This window comes from Triplophysa rosa, linkage group LG1 (assembly GCF_024868665.1).
Source record: "Triplophysa rosa linkage group LG1, Trosa_1v2, whole genome shotgun sequence".
NCBI classification, from domain to species: domain Eukaryota; kingdom Metazoa; phylum Chordata; class Actinopteri; order Cypriniformes; family Nemacheilidae; genus Triplophysa; species Triplophysa rosa.
In genome coordinates this window covers 2745431-2761484 of record NC_079890.1, presented here as the reverse complement: position 1 = coordinate 2761484, position 16054 = coordinate 2745431, and the positions used below count along the sequence as shown (strand labels likewise).

The following is a 16054-nucleotide window of genomic DNA, read 5'->3' as shown; positions in this document are numbered from 1 at the left end:
AATGCAGTAATATGAAAACAATTATTTACTCATTAGGTTTCGTGATAATGGCTTTCTCTGCTAATCTCCGTTTGGTGTGAAGTTGATGTCAGAAGCTGTTAGTTTAGGATACATGTGCACAGAACTTTTGTTAGGTGGAGGCTTCCGCTCATCCCATGCGCATTTGCATGAAATTGTGCATTCTCGTCAGAATATGTTGCCTCAAACCACCCGTTGTCATTTAAAATGAGTGATGTTTGGTTTGTTGACATTGAAAAACGCAGAGAGGTGGAGAAGAGTGCCTGGTGAAAGTTGCGTGCTGCTGTTTACTTTGGCGATTGTTTCAGCCCTGTTGCCTTGACTCTCATCAGCTCCCTGTGGCATTTCCTCTCACTGCCCTGCTCCACTTCCTGTTGTTGAATTCCTCCGGTCCCTTTCGCTTTGGACAGAGGAGCCTCTGAGACGCGTCTACCCAAACAATAGCATCTTTGGACAGTGTTGCCATGTTAAAACTCTGCAGTCTTAATCCGTTGTTTATCACATCACTTTTTCTAATGCAGAGATTTTAAATGGCACAGAAGTTATTTATCCAGAATTTCCTTTTATAGTCACTATAACAATGCGTTCTGCAAATAGATTTTCAACCACTGGCTACTAGTATCTGAATGGTCCGAGTCTAGGGGTTAGGATGTCCCTGATTAATGCCATCCGGACTTATTTATAATGGAGATCTTATCAAAACTCTCCGTATCACTCCATCAGCTCCAAAAATCCATTTCCTATTTCAAAGTCCTTTGGCAGCGTTCATATTCTCTTTAAAAACATGTTTGGCTCAAGGCGAACGTCAGAGCTGTCATCGTCACAGCTGTGCGAATCATGAAGATATTCATTATAACACGCACTGCCTGGCCTTAAAGTCAAACCTGTTAGAACTGGCAATCAAAATCCTGGCTTTAATCGAGCTTAATTTCAGATGAGGTCGAGCTTTAAAGTTAGAAACGCTTGTGTGTGCTACTTTTATAATTACCGTGGTAATTAATCAACAGGGAAAAAGGATACTGTTCAGACGGAACGTCTCTCCCTAATAACCTGCCAAACGGACGGGCTCAGATCTACATTCTGGTTCTTCTCCAGCACTGCGCTTGAAGTTTCCGTGCATTTTTGTTGGCCCGGATTCTGACGATAACATCAGTGGTTTTTGAGGTCGACCTTATCTCGCATGCGTTCAAAAATATCTCGCCACAAAGAGACTTGAAAAGTCGAGTAAATGAGAAAAATGTGTTTTTTAAGTCTTGTTTAGGTTGCAGTGAGGGCTTTGGAATGGCCCTTTTTCTTTTTTTTTTTCTTTAAGTTTTTATCTCTGATAGGTTCTCATTTGAACTCTTATCTAAGATCGGCTGGATAGAATAAAAAATAAGTCGTGATCATTAATATTTATGTAGTGAATAAATACATAGCATTTAAGACATTCCCCTTACCCACAAAGTTAGAATGTGGCAATATGACCTAAACTTTGAACAGTTGTCTGTACACAAAGTGATTCATTAATTATTAACTAATCGATCTTTTTATCTTTGATTGTACTCCGAGACATTTGTACCCACTTTAGTTTTTAACTAGTTTTCAAGCAGATAAGTTAATCCATGCCATTTGGGTCAGAGCAGTGGTTCTCAAATTGGGGGGGCCCAAGATGGATCCAGGGGGACCACAGTTTTTTTTTGGCATTTTATGAACTATAGAAATTTATCATAACATTTGTGTAATCAAACATCAGAAAAATAAAACCACCAACGAAAATTATTGATGTTCCAGCATTGAATAATTGTATATGTTTTTAGTTTACTTAAAATTTTATATTTCAGATCATAAGTCTTTATTTGGGGGCCACAAATCGATGCACTTTACACAAAGGGTGTTCCTAAATCTTTCTACAGTCAGATCGCAAGCTAGTTAAAATATTTTATGTTTACACACGACGGATCGCGTGTAATGCTCGGCTCACATCACCATATTAAAATGTTTTAAAAACTGGTGAGCCACAGAATTCGTTAATATTACTTGTATATAAGTTGGTATAAAAATACCAGCGTAATATTATATTTATTAGATTATTAATGTATTTATTACCATAACTTGTTGAGCGGTTGTTCGTTCGTTTGTTAGAAATATATTAGGCTAACTAATGCTGATTTCAATAACTTGAAACATGAAAATGTACATTTCACTGCAACTAATGTTAATAAATTTAGCCTTAGCATGAGACTGGTGCCTTTTTCCGTACCTAAAGCTTGTATTTTCCAATTAAGAACTTAAAATAGGGTCGTCGCCTTCAAGTGCGGGTTTAAATGCAGTTTTTATGTATTTTTCTTTTTTTTTTTTTGCTAATCTTTCAACATTAAAAACCCTATATATAGGATCTTATATTAATGCGTTATGAATATTTAATGATAATTATAAGCTTGGTGTGAAATTGTGTCTAAATACGTAATTTCTTACGTTTTTATTTATTAACTTAATTTAAATAAACAAATATTTTAATATTCGTTTTTTATGAGCTCAAATATTTGAATATGACATTTTTGATAAATGCCCATACCTAATTATAACCCGGTCTCTTTAAAGGTTTCTTATTGGTCGTTCAAATTGGCACACGTTCAGACCCATTACCATCATGTCACGCATGTTCTTCACTTTCCTGTCACATCTCTGTACATTTCATCCACTAAACTAAAACTCCTGGCAGACAGTGGTCGGTAAGAAGTGGCGTGAGCAACACTGAGCCGTCAATCAAACAATCTGCCAGCGTCTGCATTTTGTCCCTCAGCCCGGCTGTGGCAGTCACCGCTCGAGAGAAACCACTTCAAATCTTTCAGCAAGCCCTCGATTCCTCAGTGTTGAGTGGAGGAAGAGCCCGGGGAGACAGTAGAGGGACATCGTGTGCTTTCTGTCTGTCAGCAGCTTTCCTCTGCTGTTGACAGTTGTTGTTCGTGCACTTGCCTCTTTTTTTAAGTCATTAAGTCAACATCCATCTCTTTTACTCCTTAATAAATGTTGTGATTAGTGAATGTTAGTTTGTTTTTTAAATCTCATCAGATGTAACACTTCCATCACCTGTGAAACATGTTTTCATGGTGAGGTAACTAAGCAACGTGTGTGGGGGAAAATTTCATAGCCTACTTTTTAACAATCAAATCAAATCCCAGTGCATCATTCATCACATTCAGTTTCACTTAAATCTGCGCTTTTCATCTCTATCGCCTTCTCTGTTTGAATATAAGAATTGCGGATTACTTAACACACTTTCCTTTAAGTGGGTTTAAGTCAAATTACATCAAACTGACTTTTCATGTTAAATCGGACTGTTCAAATTATAAATCATTATTATAAGCTTACCATTGTGCTTGGGAATAAGACAACAATTTTCAATGTTTTTAATGTACTTGCCAGGGCTGTCAAATGATTAATCACGATTAATTGCATCCAGAATAAAAGTTTGTGTTTTCATTGTCTCTGTACTGTACATAGTTATTTTGTATTCATAAAAACATACACATACATGCACATATTTAAGAAAAATATAAAAATAATAAACGTTTATATATAATTTCAATTATTGGTAAATATAAATAAATACATCTAAATATTTGCTAAATATGTATACATGTATGTGTATGTGTTTGTGCTTATGAATGCAAAATTATGTACAGTACTCGGACATATGTTATGTAAACACAAACTTTTATTCTGGATGCAATTAATCACGATTAATCGTTTGACAGACTTGCTCAGTAACTGATATTTTTAGACTTTAGACGGCGACCAAAATGCACGCAAATGCGACCGTTTTTTATAATGTGCGAGGTAAAATTTAAGAGTGTAGCATTGGTGCGGGTGCGTAAAACAAATTTTTGCCCCGCCAAAGATTTATTTGAACATTTAATGTGATTTACGAGTGGTGAATGACGCGCTTGTGATTAGTGCAGGAAAGATCGGGCGAGCAGAGAGCTTGTGCACTCCCTCTGTCTCCAAACTAAAGTGTGTGTTTGACTTCATTCGGTGTTGCGCAGACCGAACGGCATAAAAGCATCGCGGGACAGAGCGCTCCATATGCAGCACTTAATGAAGTCCAACACGTTGGTTTCTGAACTGTCTCTCTCCCTCACATTTTAATCAAAAGCAAGTTCGGAAGTCAGAATCAATGTTTCACGTGGCGCGTTAGGAGAATATTTTTACCTGAATGACAGCTGGGTGTGAATGTGCTCAAAAACATGTTGCCTTTTCTTCCCTGATAAGTGTTCCGCACATGCAGCTGACATAAAGGAAAAATCCTATCCAATGGCGTGTTTTCCTTGTTAACTTCTATCTTTTGCGATGTCCTAACAGCTGTGAGAAACAAACAGCGCGTCAATGTCCGCTAATGTCCGATTCGCAACGTAATGACTCATTTGAACCGATTCATGTTGTTGAAACAACTCGTATATCAAACACTAAACTCACGAGACTCACTGACTGAACCCATCAAGTCCTTCACTCAAAACACCTCAGAACACAAGCATGCTTTGACCATTTAACAAGAGTGGTTAGTAAGATGTAGTATTTAAAGTTTATTTATGACAATGTGTAGTAAAGTACATATATAATAATTTATTTCCGAGTTACTTTTGAGTTTTGAGCTAGCTAATTTGATTTAATTTTATGTGGTTAAAATAAAGAAGGCAGTGGCAAAATTACAGCTTTTTGTAAAGAGGGCAATAAATGAGGATTGTGAAAAGTGACAGGTTATATTTGTGTCAGATCATTTCATAGCCAATATACAGTATAACTTGAATATAAAACTAAATAATTACATCTGTATAAAATAACAAATACAACGTTTCTTTGCATTTATTTTGGATTTATTGGGCTCGCAAGTGTTCAAGCGCAAATATGAAGTGGTCTATAGCCGATTATTTTAAAAGACAGAGTTTAAAATGAACAGAACGATTCATCAACTGAGGTCATTATGCAAGGTCTTTATCAGAATCAGAATCAGAAAGAGCTTTATTGCAAAGTGTGCTTGGACACACAAGGAATTTGTCTTGGTGACAAAGCTTCCAGTGCAGGTTAAAAAAGTGACAAGGCACAGGTAACAAAACGTAAAAAATAAATATGCGAAAGACAATACACATTTGACAAAAAGGACAACATTTGACAAAAGGACAATAGACAGTATATTGTATGTACAGATGTGCTATATACAAATTATACTGCGTTATATACAAGTTATGCAGGGGAATGTGGATAGCTGAATATTATATAAATTACTATATGATTACTATAAAAAAGGTGCGACCAAATTGTAAGTTGGTGTGACGAACTGAGAAAGTGGGTCGCACAGTACGACCAGTGGGAAAAATGAGTCTAGAGCCCTGTAACCGTAAACAAGTTACATATTGCAGCTTTAAATATGTGTCGAAAAGCTAAAATCAATAAAGACTTCAGATTTCTGATTCATTGATATTCATTTTGAATGCGCAGAGCTGAACTGTCAGGAAAGCGTGGAAAGCTGTGCTTCCCGTATGCCTCTGACTGTTTGTTGGTTTTCTCAAAGGTACTGTGGGCGGAACAGCAGGTGGTGAGGCGAAGGACGAAGAGAGATATTTACTACGAGCCAGTCGATCCGAAGTTTACACAGCAGTGGTACTTGGTGAGTAAATGGCTCATTTGAGTGTGTGTGCTTGTTTGTTGCTCATTTGCAAACACAATACTTCCCGCTCGGATCCGAAGGTCTGCATGAGATGCCGTAATGTTCTGTTTGGATGCACGGGACACTTTTTGCACCTAGTAGATTGGAAGTTGCGTAACGGTGAACTCGTTCCCATTGTGGTCATCTGGCGGAGCTTAAAGTTTAATCGGCCGGCGGTGATTTGGTTCTTCAGAAAAATTCCACCGTTGCCGTGCACTCACTCCATCATCTTCATACGTGGACGCAGGAGATCTGCTTAGATACGAGATAGTTTCTATAGTGAGGCTAGTATGGTTGTGCCCACAAGTTTAAATTTTCGAAAGTTTGAGGTTTAGGTTTTGAGTTTGATTAGTATTTTCTATTAGGTTTTGTTTTAGTTTAGTGTACTGTTGTAACATTATTATTATTTTTTTATTGCTGTTTGTTCAATTTAATTTTAATTTTAATTCGTTTTTAATTTTTACATTTAATCATTTTAATGTCTCAACTTAAACTTATTTAGTTTATTGCTCAGGCAACATTTTAACTTTTCGTTTAGTTAGTTTTCCAAATGATATTTAGGCCTATTTTTTATTTGATTGTAGGAAATTAATTTGATTGATTTTACATATGATTGTTGATATAAAAGGAGTTTTTGATATATGATGCATCGTCTTATGATAATAAAAACATTCAACTTCAGAAACTGCGGAGCAATGCCCTGTCATTGTGGTGGCTACTTTTGCATCAGGATGTGGATTTGACTGGTTGGTTTTTTATACTTAAATAGTGAGGCACTAAAATATAAACACTGAAATATTCTGTGGCCTTTTGGTATTTCAGGTTTTCATTAAAGTGACATTTACTTACTTTTTTAATAAGCTGTCTGTTTTGCAAAAGTCATATATCAGTGCAAATATTCCAATATCGACTGCCGTGCTTCAGAAAGTCTTTTACAGCTCTGCAGTCCTGTCTTAGATATTCCTATTTGTGCCTCGAGGTTATTGGAAAAAATAAACCAAAAAGACCACTGTAATAATATACACTTATTAAGCCATGAGGAATAGCATATAAACTTTGAGACACGTTGCAGTTCTGTTTTCAAGGCCAGTATGGATAGATTTCTAATTCATGAGATTCTTGCTGTGAAATGGAAATCGTTATTTTCTCCGAAGCATCGCTCTGTCATTCCACATTCAGCAGCAAACCAGGACATTTCATTTCAGCTAATGAATCAAAAACAATAGTTGCCTTTTGCATTTGAAAGTGGTCTTGAAAAACAATGAAATTATCGGCTGCACTGAGCTTCAGGCTATTCTCGACCTGTTTTTTACTTCGGTGGTGTTATCAATCACGTTCACCAGTACAGTGAGTAGATGCGACTCAATAACATTTTCTACAGAAAAGTATACGTTTTCTCTGCAGTTGCAACAGTTGACCAAAGGTTATCCACAGCAATCATTACTGGACTTTTGAGACAAGAGATTGCATCGTTTGGCCTGATGCAGGCTTCAGAAATAAACCGGTGATGCTCTAAGCCTGACTCGCAATCCCAGGATAACCAGGAGACTGTATCATTTTGGGGTCATCGGACCCGACAGCACCTTACTAACTGGGTTTTCTCACTCCGACCTCTCTGGGGAAAAGTCAGGCAGTACTGTGACCAAGTGGCGAGTCAAGGAGCCACTCTGTGAAATAAATTCAATTTTCTGCTCAGATAAACTCAGGCGGCCGCGCTCACTACAGCGCTTGAGTGGGACGCGTGTTGACTGAGGTCAGTTCTCGGCGCTTATGTGGTGGGTGGATGGTCAGTCCGGCTGCGTGTCTTGCATGTCAGTTCTCGAGACATTTGGATGTTTTCTCTCGCGTTTAAGTCAACCTTGGTCAGCAGATCTGCAGAATAGAAATAATTCCAAATGTGTGTTTGAGCGGTGCTGCTCACATGCGAGTTTGAATCTAATTTGCCAGTCACATTTGAGATATAACGCTATAAATAAAACATACCATAAGAGTGTCCTTGAAGAATAGTGCAAGGTGGGTCAGAATTGGCTAGTGTTTTGTGGAAACACGGGGCTCAGATTGAGGAATAGGGGTGGGTCAGGCCATGAAGAATCATCAAGAATGGCGCGTCTGAGCTTTAGGAGACGGAAGACACCACAACCTTGACTAGAGAGCTAATGTTTGCTTCAAAAGTGAAAGGTGGCTGAAACGCGATCCTCGGTGAGCAAACAGGTGGTGATGCTGAGCTGTTCTTTGTCTTACACAGTACAATGAGGAACATCGCGACCTCAACGTGAAAGAAGCCTGGAAGCAGGGCTTCACCGGACAAGGCGTCGTCGTGTCCATTCTGGATGATGGGATTGAGAAAAACCACCCAGACCTGATTCAGAACTACGTGAGTCTCGAAACTCAAAGATTCTTTCCTAAAAATGAACATTATGGGTGTGAGTAAATGATGAGTAAACTGTCTTTCTAAACGTTCCTCATATCTTTGCAGGATCCTGACGCTAGTTATGATGTAAACGACGGCGACCCAGACCCTCAGCCTCGATACACCCAACTGAATGATAACAGGTATGTCTACAAAACATCCAGAGTTCTGATTTGAATGAAACCTCTTCTTCTGGCTTCTGGTATGGATTCTCTGTTTTATGGATAAGACCTCTTTTGCAAATCCATTTCTTTGTGGGCTTGGATTTTCAATATTTGTTTTCCTGTCTTTGGCGTCCCCGCACATTTTTTTGCTTGGGCATGATGCTCTTGGCGTAAAACCAGCTCAAGTATGAATACTACCATTCAATTACTGCTTTCCATATTACCGCCAAATTTTTCTTCGGCTGTGTGTCGACGGTAGCAGAAATACTGGACTGTAATGGCCTCGACATGATTAGCGCATTTGCCATACCCCATTTCAATTGCGTTTATTGAGTTTTGCCTTCCCTGCTAGAAAACAGAATCATTTAAAATAAATGAAAGAGGGATGTGTAATTTTGCTGTGTTATGAGGTGATCGTTCATTTCTTACATCATTTACCTATCAAATGGCGTTACACATGGTCACTCGGCCTAATGCAGTTTGCAGTGTAAATGAGTTTGTACTTGCATTTCTTCATAACCAGTGATGGAGTTTTGCGGGCTGAACTTGAAACCCCTAAAACGTAATTTGACATGAGCGTGAATGCAGTTTCACAGAACAGCGATTGAATCTGCAGAGGTCACCGAGCGCACTCATTGGTAGTCGATGCGGTGCATCGCCGCTCATTTGCATAAAGATGTGCTCTACTTAACTTTGTCAACTCTCATTGGACATAAATGACTTTGGTTGCTTCACTGTCAAGCTAGAATTGAGAAATTCAAGCAGATGGTTTAAAACAAGTTGCTTGTGCATGGTGGTCTGATTGAAATATACCCTTGAGTTCCTCTGGCATTTACTCTTATATTCAATTTATATTCACTTTAACAACTCAATACATGCAGGATTGTAAATGTTTCGAATGCTTCCAGAGTCTGCATTCTGCTGTCTGTGCGTATGCTGCTGGGAAATTATTCTTGCTATGATTGATGTGTTATGAGTTTAGCTCTCTCCATGGATTGTGTTTTGTTGCCTTGGTAATGGCCGTCCACAACACTGGGCAATATTGTTTCATAGTTCCGAAATCTGCAGAGGTTTAGGTAAAATTGCGAAGAAACGACATTAGCGTTGGAAGTGGATTGGAATTTCAGGTTTGCCACAATACCCTCCAGATTCGATCAAACGTCAACATTTGTAAAGTCGTGGATAGCCATCGCGGCTGAATGTAAGAGCTGAACTCTGGTGGTCTTGTCCTGACTTCACGTTGGGGTTTTCCTTCGTTGTCCAGCCAAAGAGGCATTTGTATCTTGAGGCTAACCATGGTTGGTGATGACAGGCAGAAAGCGTATAGTTCATAATAGCGGCGTCCTTCTGTTTCTTCATTGGAATGAACAAAAACGTGTAAATGTCTCTAATGCGCACACACAGCTGGAGATACATTAGTAGCGGTTGTTCTATAGCTGTGTCAGTTATTCCCGTCCCACACATTATTTAGCCCGCTGTGAAAAACCCCTTCTCATAGGTTTTCCCTTTCAAAACCCATCTTTTCTCATCATCAGAACATACGTGTTTATTCTTTCCTTCTCAAGTATAGTTCACCATGCACTGATCTAGTTTCTGCATCTTATACCACAGAAACCGCAAAGCTTGGTTCAGAACTGCTACAGTAGCAGGAAATGTTCAGTAACACCATCAATTTCAGCGAAAAGCTCAGTGATAACCACAATGTGTGAGTACGAGCTCTGCAGTACTTTAAATATTCACTATATATGAAGAGTTTGGTTCCGATATGAGATAACTCCGTTTAAAAAAAAAATCATGCATTTTTATTGTTCATTCCAAGTAATATCAATCAAACTGCAGTTGGTTTGTTTTGATTTGAGCCATAATAACTCAAAAAATGAGTTATCTCATTTTGGAACCAAACTCTTCATATGTTTTTGTGTAACTTAAAAAGCAACAGCGTTTTAGCAGTTTTTGGGGGGCTGTTTATATTTTAAAGTGACTTTGGATTAGTTATGCAACCGACTGTCTTGCAACGTACATACTGTAAATGATGGTTTAAACATTAGTAGCAAAACCACACAATTCAGTATATATCGTCATGGCATTAAAGGAATAGTTCACCCAAAATATGGTCCCCATTGACTTTCCACAGTAGGAATAAAAATGACATGGCCGAGCCAGGGGGGGCACCTGTTCCTTTAAAATCGATGGTTAAAAATATGTAGATGAACATTGAAATACATTTACAAAAACTAAAACACATGACATGTCTTATTAATTGGCCATTTTTCTGATGAATAAACATTTTTTTCCAGTTAATGTCACAGACACATGACCTCTTTAAACAAAATAATAGTATCTCCTGACTGTTGAAATGATGATTTCCTTCTAAAAGAAATCAAAGAGAAGTCATTTTTGAGCACATGTGTATATATAGTGTGCTATATAACAAATAACTGAATAACATAAAATTGGAAAATGTTGAGATTTTGCCCATTTCCTCCGGCTTCTGGATTTGTATTGCGTGTCTTTTTGAAATGCATTAGTTTGCCTCATCTCAGTGTCAGATGAGGATTTGCTGTACAACATCCGCAGTAACTATCCTCCATCGACTGTAATGTGATTAAATAATGCATTGCACAATTATCATTTTTAAGCGCGTTTCCACAAAAGTGGGGCAGGTTTGAGTCAGCATGAGCAGAAACCAGAGCTGTGATGAGAAACTTACAACAGAGACACAGAAATGTGGCTTTAATCTCTCAAGCATCTGTCAACATTCATCCAAATCACACAGTTTTTATTGTAGTCTTTTTTGTCTTTTTTAAGCACTGTCATCAAGTCCAATTTTTTCTGACTAAAATGCCACACAATTGTTGTTAACCAAATAATACATTATGGTCAGTAAAACTGTGTCTAAATATAATATAATAATATGCAACTGTAACCATTTTCTGTAACCATAATTCATATTGATTGATTTATAGATGTAATAAGTCATATTCAAGTCACCTTTGTTATTTAATAAAGTCCTGTTTTGGTTGTCTATCGCTATAGCATGCATCTTAAAGGAATGAAAATTCTGTCATCATTTACTCACCCTGTTGTCATTTTAAACCTCTGTGATCTTTTTCTCCTGCAAAACACAAAAGAAGATATTTAGAAAAATGTTGGTGACCAAAAACCGTTGGTTCCCATTGACTTCTATTGTGTGGACACAAAACCAATGGGGACCAACAGTTTCCCGTTACCAACATTCTTCAACATATCTTCCTTTGTGTTCTGCAGAAGAAAGAAAGGTTTGAAATGACAAGAGGGGAGTAAATAATGACAGAATTTTCATTTTGAAGGTGAACTTTTCCTTTAATAAGATTGCACATGCATGTGCAGTTCTGTTGCGATTCTTATCAAATTCAATTGAAGTCCCTCTGTTTTATTGCAGATAGCAAATCTGAAGTCATCCTCTACTTTTTCAAATATGCAGCAGTGAGTTAAAGCAAAGATGAATATGTATTAAAAGTCAGCCAGTATGTCTCAGAAGCTGATCTTTTATAGATCACTTTTTAAGAAACGCTGTGCTTTATGGGTGTTTGGCACCGCTTTACAGAGAACTTCTCTCCGGGTGGAATCTGACAGATCTAGAGTTTATGATAAAACATCAGAGGTTACCATAACGCGTCGTGTTGTTGGCGTGTTACGGTTGGACATCTGGAAATGGCTTTTGTTCAAACAAAGGCAGGATGAAGTATTCTTCAGTACACAATTCCCACAATGCTGTTTGCTCTAGGCAGTCCAATACATTTTGGCTATCAGCACCTCAAAAATACACCTCCGGTCATTCATTCAGTAGGCACAATATGAAAGAAAACAGAAATCTGTTGCGTGAAGTCAAGCAGAACAGCAATGATCTTCTATAGAAATATAACTGCAACTGGCGAGCGAAGCTTCCCTTGAATCTCTAGATGAGCTCCCGTGTGCTTCATCTTCAGTGTTTCAAACAAGAAGCAGATTCTTTGAAAATTTTCTTGGGAAACTGATAGGTTGGTTGGAACGCCATGTAATCCACTTTGAGATGTGTATGAATATATATATATAAGTGGGAGTTTTGCTGGGGTGCAAATTGGGGTCAGACCGGCACAGATTGGGTGTTTAAAAGACCCAATTTCTGCAGAATACACTGAAGTGTAACATTCGTACTTGACAAACCAACTTTAGCCACAAACCTTTAGAAACCTCCAGCATGCTCTTATATTTGATGTCATATAGTATTATCACACGCAATAAGGATTCTTCCATTACGCTGACTTTGTTAAACCGCATGCACCCGTGTCACGCTGTCAGCAACCAAACCGCCGCTCTTCTCCGGTTCTGTTAAATGGCAAGACCCACGTGTGATGTTGAATATGTGGCTTTTACCTCAAGCGCGCTAAATGTCAAGCCTAGTGTAAATGACAGATGTGATGTCAAAAAAGTCTTCTGGAGTTTCCTGCCCGTCGCTGATTTTGATCTGTTTAAATGTTAGATCTGTCCTCTGACAGACAAACAAACAAACGCACATACTCTTGCAAAAGCAATTAACGCACGGATCCGCTAGTCATTTCCACACTTGTTGTGTCATGGAAGCGTAAATAGAGTTTCGGCCTGCTGAGTCTCAGGGTGACTTACTGCCGTGCCTGGAATGAGGATCTGAATTGGCTGTGCAGAATAATCTCATTCTTATCAAATGTAAGCGGTACGTCAGTGTCGGTACGTTCACAGGTCTGATTCAGGGTTACGGTATATAAAGGCAGTATGTCTTCGGTGAGACGCCTCTGGTGATGCTCTATTGTCTTAAAATAACTGATTGTTCTCGTTTAAGGTGAACCAGACATAACTTTCATCTTCTCTTAGTTGTCATTATTTTATTCTGAGGTTATATGGAAGAATTTCTTTTTTTACTCTAATTCCAACCTCTGTGTTTTTGTGTACCAAGTGTGTTTGTGTCCTGTTTGACTGACACTTTGCTGTATATTATGGGTTGTAACTAGCGATGCAACGATACCGAATAGATACTGATTATTCAGCGCGATATCTGCAGATACCGATCCCAGTAGTTTAGTGGTTATATTAACTCACATTAATTAAATTATGAAGATTCAATGAATATTTCTCAGCTTGCTGAATGTTATCATTTCATATAATGACTTTTAATATTGAACGTCAAACTGGTGATTTTTTTATATACAGAGCACAAATTCATTGCATTTTCCTGTCTTCTTTTGATTGACAGGATATATCGGCACTGATCATCAGCCAATGAGCTTTTATCGTCCGATACTGATTATTGGCCGATATATCGGTGCATCTCTAGTTGTAACGATACGCTCAGCTCGCGATTTGTTAGGATGCTTGATACTAGGTTCGTGATTATGTATCATAATATTTTAAACAAATAATACTAAATACACATTTATACAAACGTAACTAAATAAAAAACAATTGAAATTGAAATACCACATTTATTTCTAAACAAAGTTAAATAGTGTATTTTGTTTAAGATCATTTTATTGAACCTTTATGTAATTAAATAATTTAATAAGAAACATATTTGGAAGAATGTTTGCAATTTTCAGTTTTGGCGAATTTTTTTGTGTTTTATTTGTTCTGTTGAACACAAAATTAGATATTGTGAAGAATTTATGAATGCAAACAAGTCTACCATTTAAAATTTCCCTACTGTTGTAGTCAATGATGTCCCAGAACTGAAAATTGCTAATATTCTTCCAAATATCTTTCTTTGTGTTCATCAGAACACATTTTTGAACAACTTCAGGGTGAGTAAATCATGACAGAATTTTCATTGTTGGGTGAGCTATCCCTTTAAGTTTAAACGGCCAAACTACCGTAGTTTCAAAAAAGGAAAATGAAGACGTCTTTAATTTAAACAAGATGATTGCTGTTGGCAGTGAGGGAAATAAGTATTTGATCCCCTGCTGATTTTGTAAGTTTGCCTACTTACAAACAAATGAGGGTCTATAATTTTTATGGTGGGTTTATTTTAACTGATAGACACAGAATATTAAAAAAAATCAGGGGAAAAAATGTTATATAAAGGTTATAAATTGATTTGCATTTCAGTCAGTGAAATAAGTATTTGATCCCCTAACAAATACAAATTTGATACTTCGTGGCTAGAAACCACAGATTGGTATGGCCAAAGACCACAGCTTAGGTCAGACTTTCTGAAAGTCTGTATCAGGTTTGCACATGTGTCCGATACATTTAGCTCCTACTACACCATGGTCCAGACTAAGGTTTTAAAGGTGTCAGCAGCAAGATTGGAGACCTCACAACTATGACTAGGTCAGACAGAAGCTTGGTGAGAAGGAGACAACTGTTTGTGTTTTTAAGCACTATTGCTTGTCTCTGGCAATATTTCTCAATGGGTTGTCAATGTTAAAGAAGCTCCAACTCACAGACCATTTCAGTTGAACCAGTTAGGACAGGAGGTCTACGTCCAAGATAGACATGGGCCCGGTCCCTCAGCCCCTCATCGGATGAAGTTCCTGTTAATAACTTAGCAGAGAAACATTTAGCAAAGCAGAATGTTTCAACACTGTGCTTGCCCTGTAGACTGAATTCTGGAAGCACCGCAGTCCTCCCTCCAAGAACAGGCCGTCCATGGTCGTCTACAGAGTTGCAGACAATGTTCGACAAAGCTTTGCTGAAGTGCACTGCTTGGCAAAAACCTTAAAAATGCTGCTAGCCCAAGACTCACAGGAAGCCTTGGAAACATTCTGCTTTAGGGCTTTTTCTCTGCTACAGGTATACAGGATGACTTCACCGCATTGAGGGGCTGAGGGACGGGCCCATGTACCGTAAAATCTTGGACGAGAACCTCCTCCCCTTAACTAGGTCACTGAAGATGGGTCATGGATGAGCCTTTAACATGACAAAGACGCAAAACATATTGCCAAGACAACCAAATAGTGGCTTAAGGAGAAGCACATTAAATGTCCTAGCCAGTCTCTAGACCCTAGTCCTATAGAACCTCTGTGAAGGAGGCTAAAACTCCAATTTGCTGAGCGACAGCCAAGAAACCTTAAAGATTGACAGAGGAGTGGACTAAATGTATCCGGACACATGTGCAAACCTGGTGACCAACTATCAGAAATGTCTGACCTCTGTGCTTGCCAACAAGGGTTTCTCCACAAAGTACAAAGTTATGTTTTGCTTGGGGATCAAATACTTATTTCACTGACTGAAATGCAAATCAATTTATAACCTTTATATAACATTTTTTTCCCCTGGTTTTTTTATATTCTGTGTCTATCAGTTAAAATAAACCCACCATAAAAATTATAGACCCTTCATTTGTTTGTAAGTAGGCAAACTTACAAAATCAGCAGGGGATCAAATACTTATTTCCCTCACTGTATATATTAAGTGGGAGTTTTGCTGGGGTGCAAATTGGGGTCAGACCGGCACAGATTGGGTGTTTAAAAGACCCAATTTCTGCAGAATACACTGAAGTGTAACATTCGTACTTGACAAACCAACTTTAGCCACAAACCTTTAGAAACCTCCAGCATGCTCTTATATTTGATGTCATATAGTATTATCACACGCAATAAGGATTCTTCCATTACGCTGACTTTGTTAAACCGCATGCACCCGTGTCACGCTGTCAGCAACCAAACCGCCGCTCTTCTCCGGTTCTGTTAAATGGCAAGACCCACGTGTGATGTTGAATATGTGGCTTTTACCTCAAGCGCGCTAAATGTCAAGCCTAGTGTAAATGACAGATGTGATGTCAAA

At 38.2% G+C, this 16054-nt stretch overlaps 1 protein-coding gene across 2 annotated transcripts in view; it reads left to right on the top strand.

The window, feature by feature from the left end:
* The window catches only part of furina (furin (paired basic amino acid cleaving enzyme) a), an 89637-nt gene that overhangs the window by 49199 nt on the left and 24384 nt on the right, over window positions 1-16054 (top strand). For both annotated transcript variants that reach the window (XM_057353615.1, XM_057353525.1), the window contains exons 4-6: window positions 5570-5665; window positions 7950-8078; window positions 8181-8257. In XM_057353615.1, the coding sequence (XP_057209598.1) occupies window positions 5570-5665; window positions 7950-8078; window positions 8181-8257 (302 nt within the window). The remainder of the gene's footprint in view (window positions 1-5569; window positions 5666-7949; window positions 8079-8180; window positions 8258-16054) is intronic.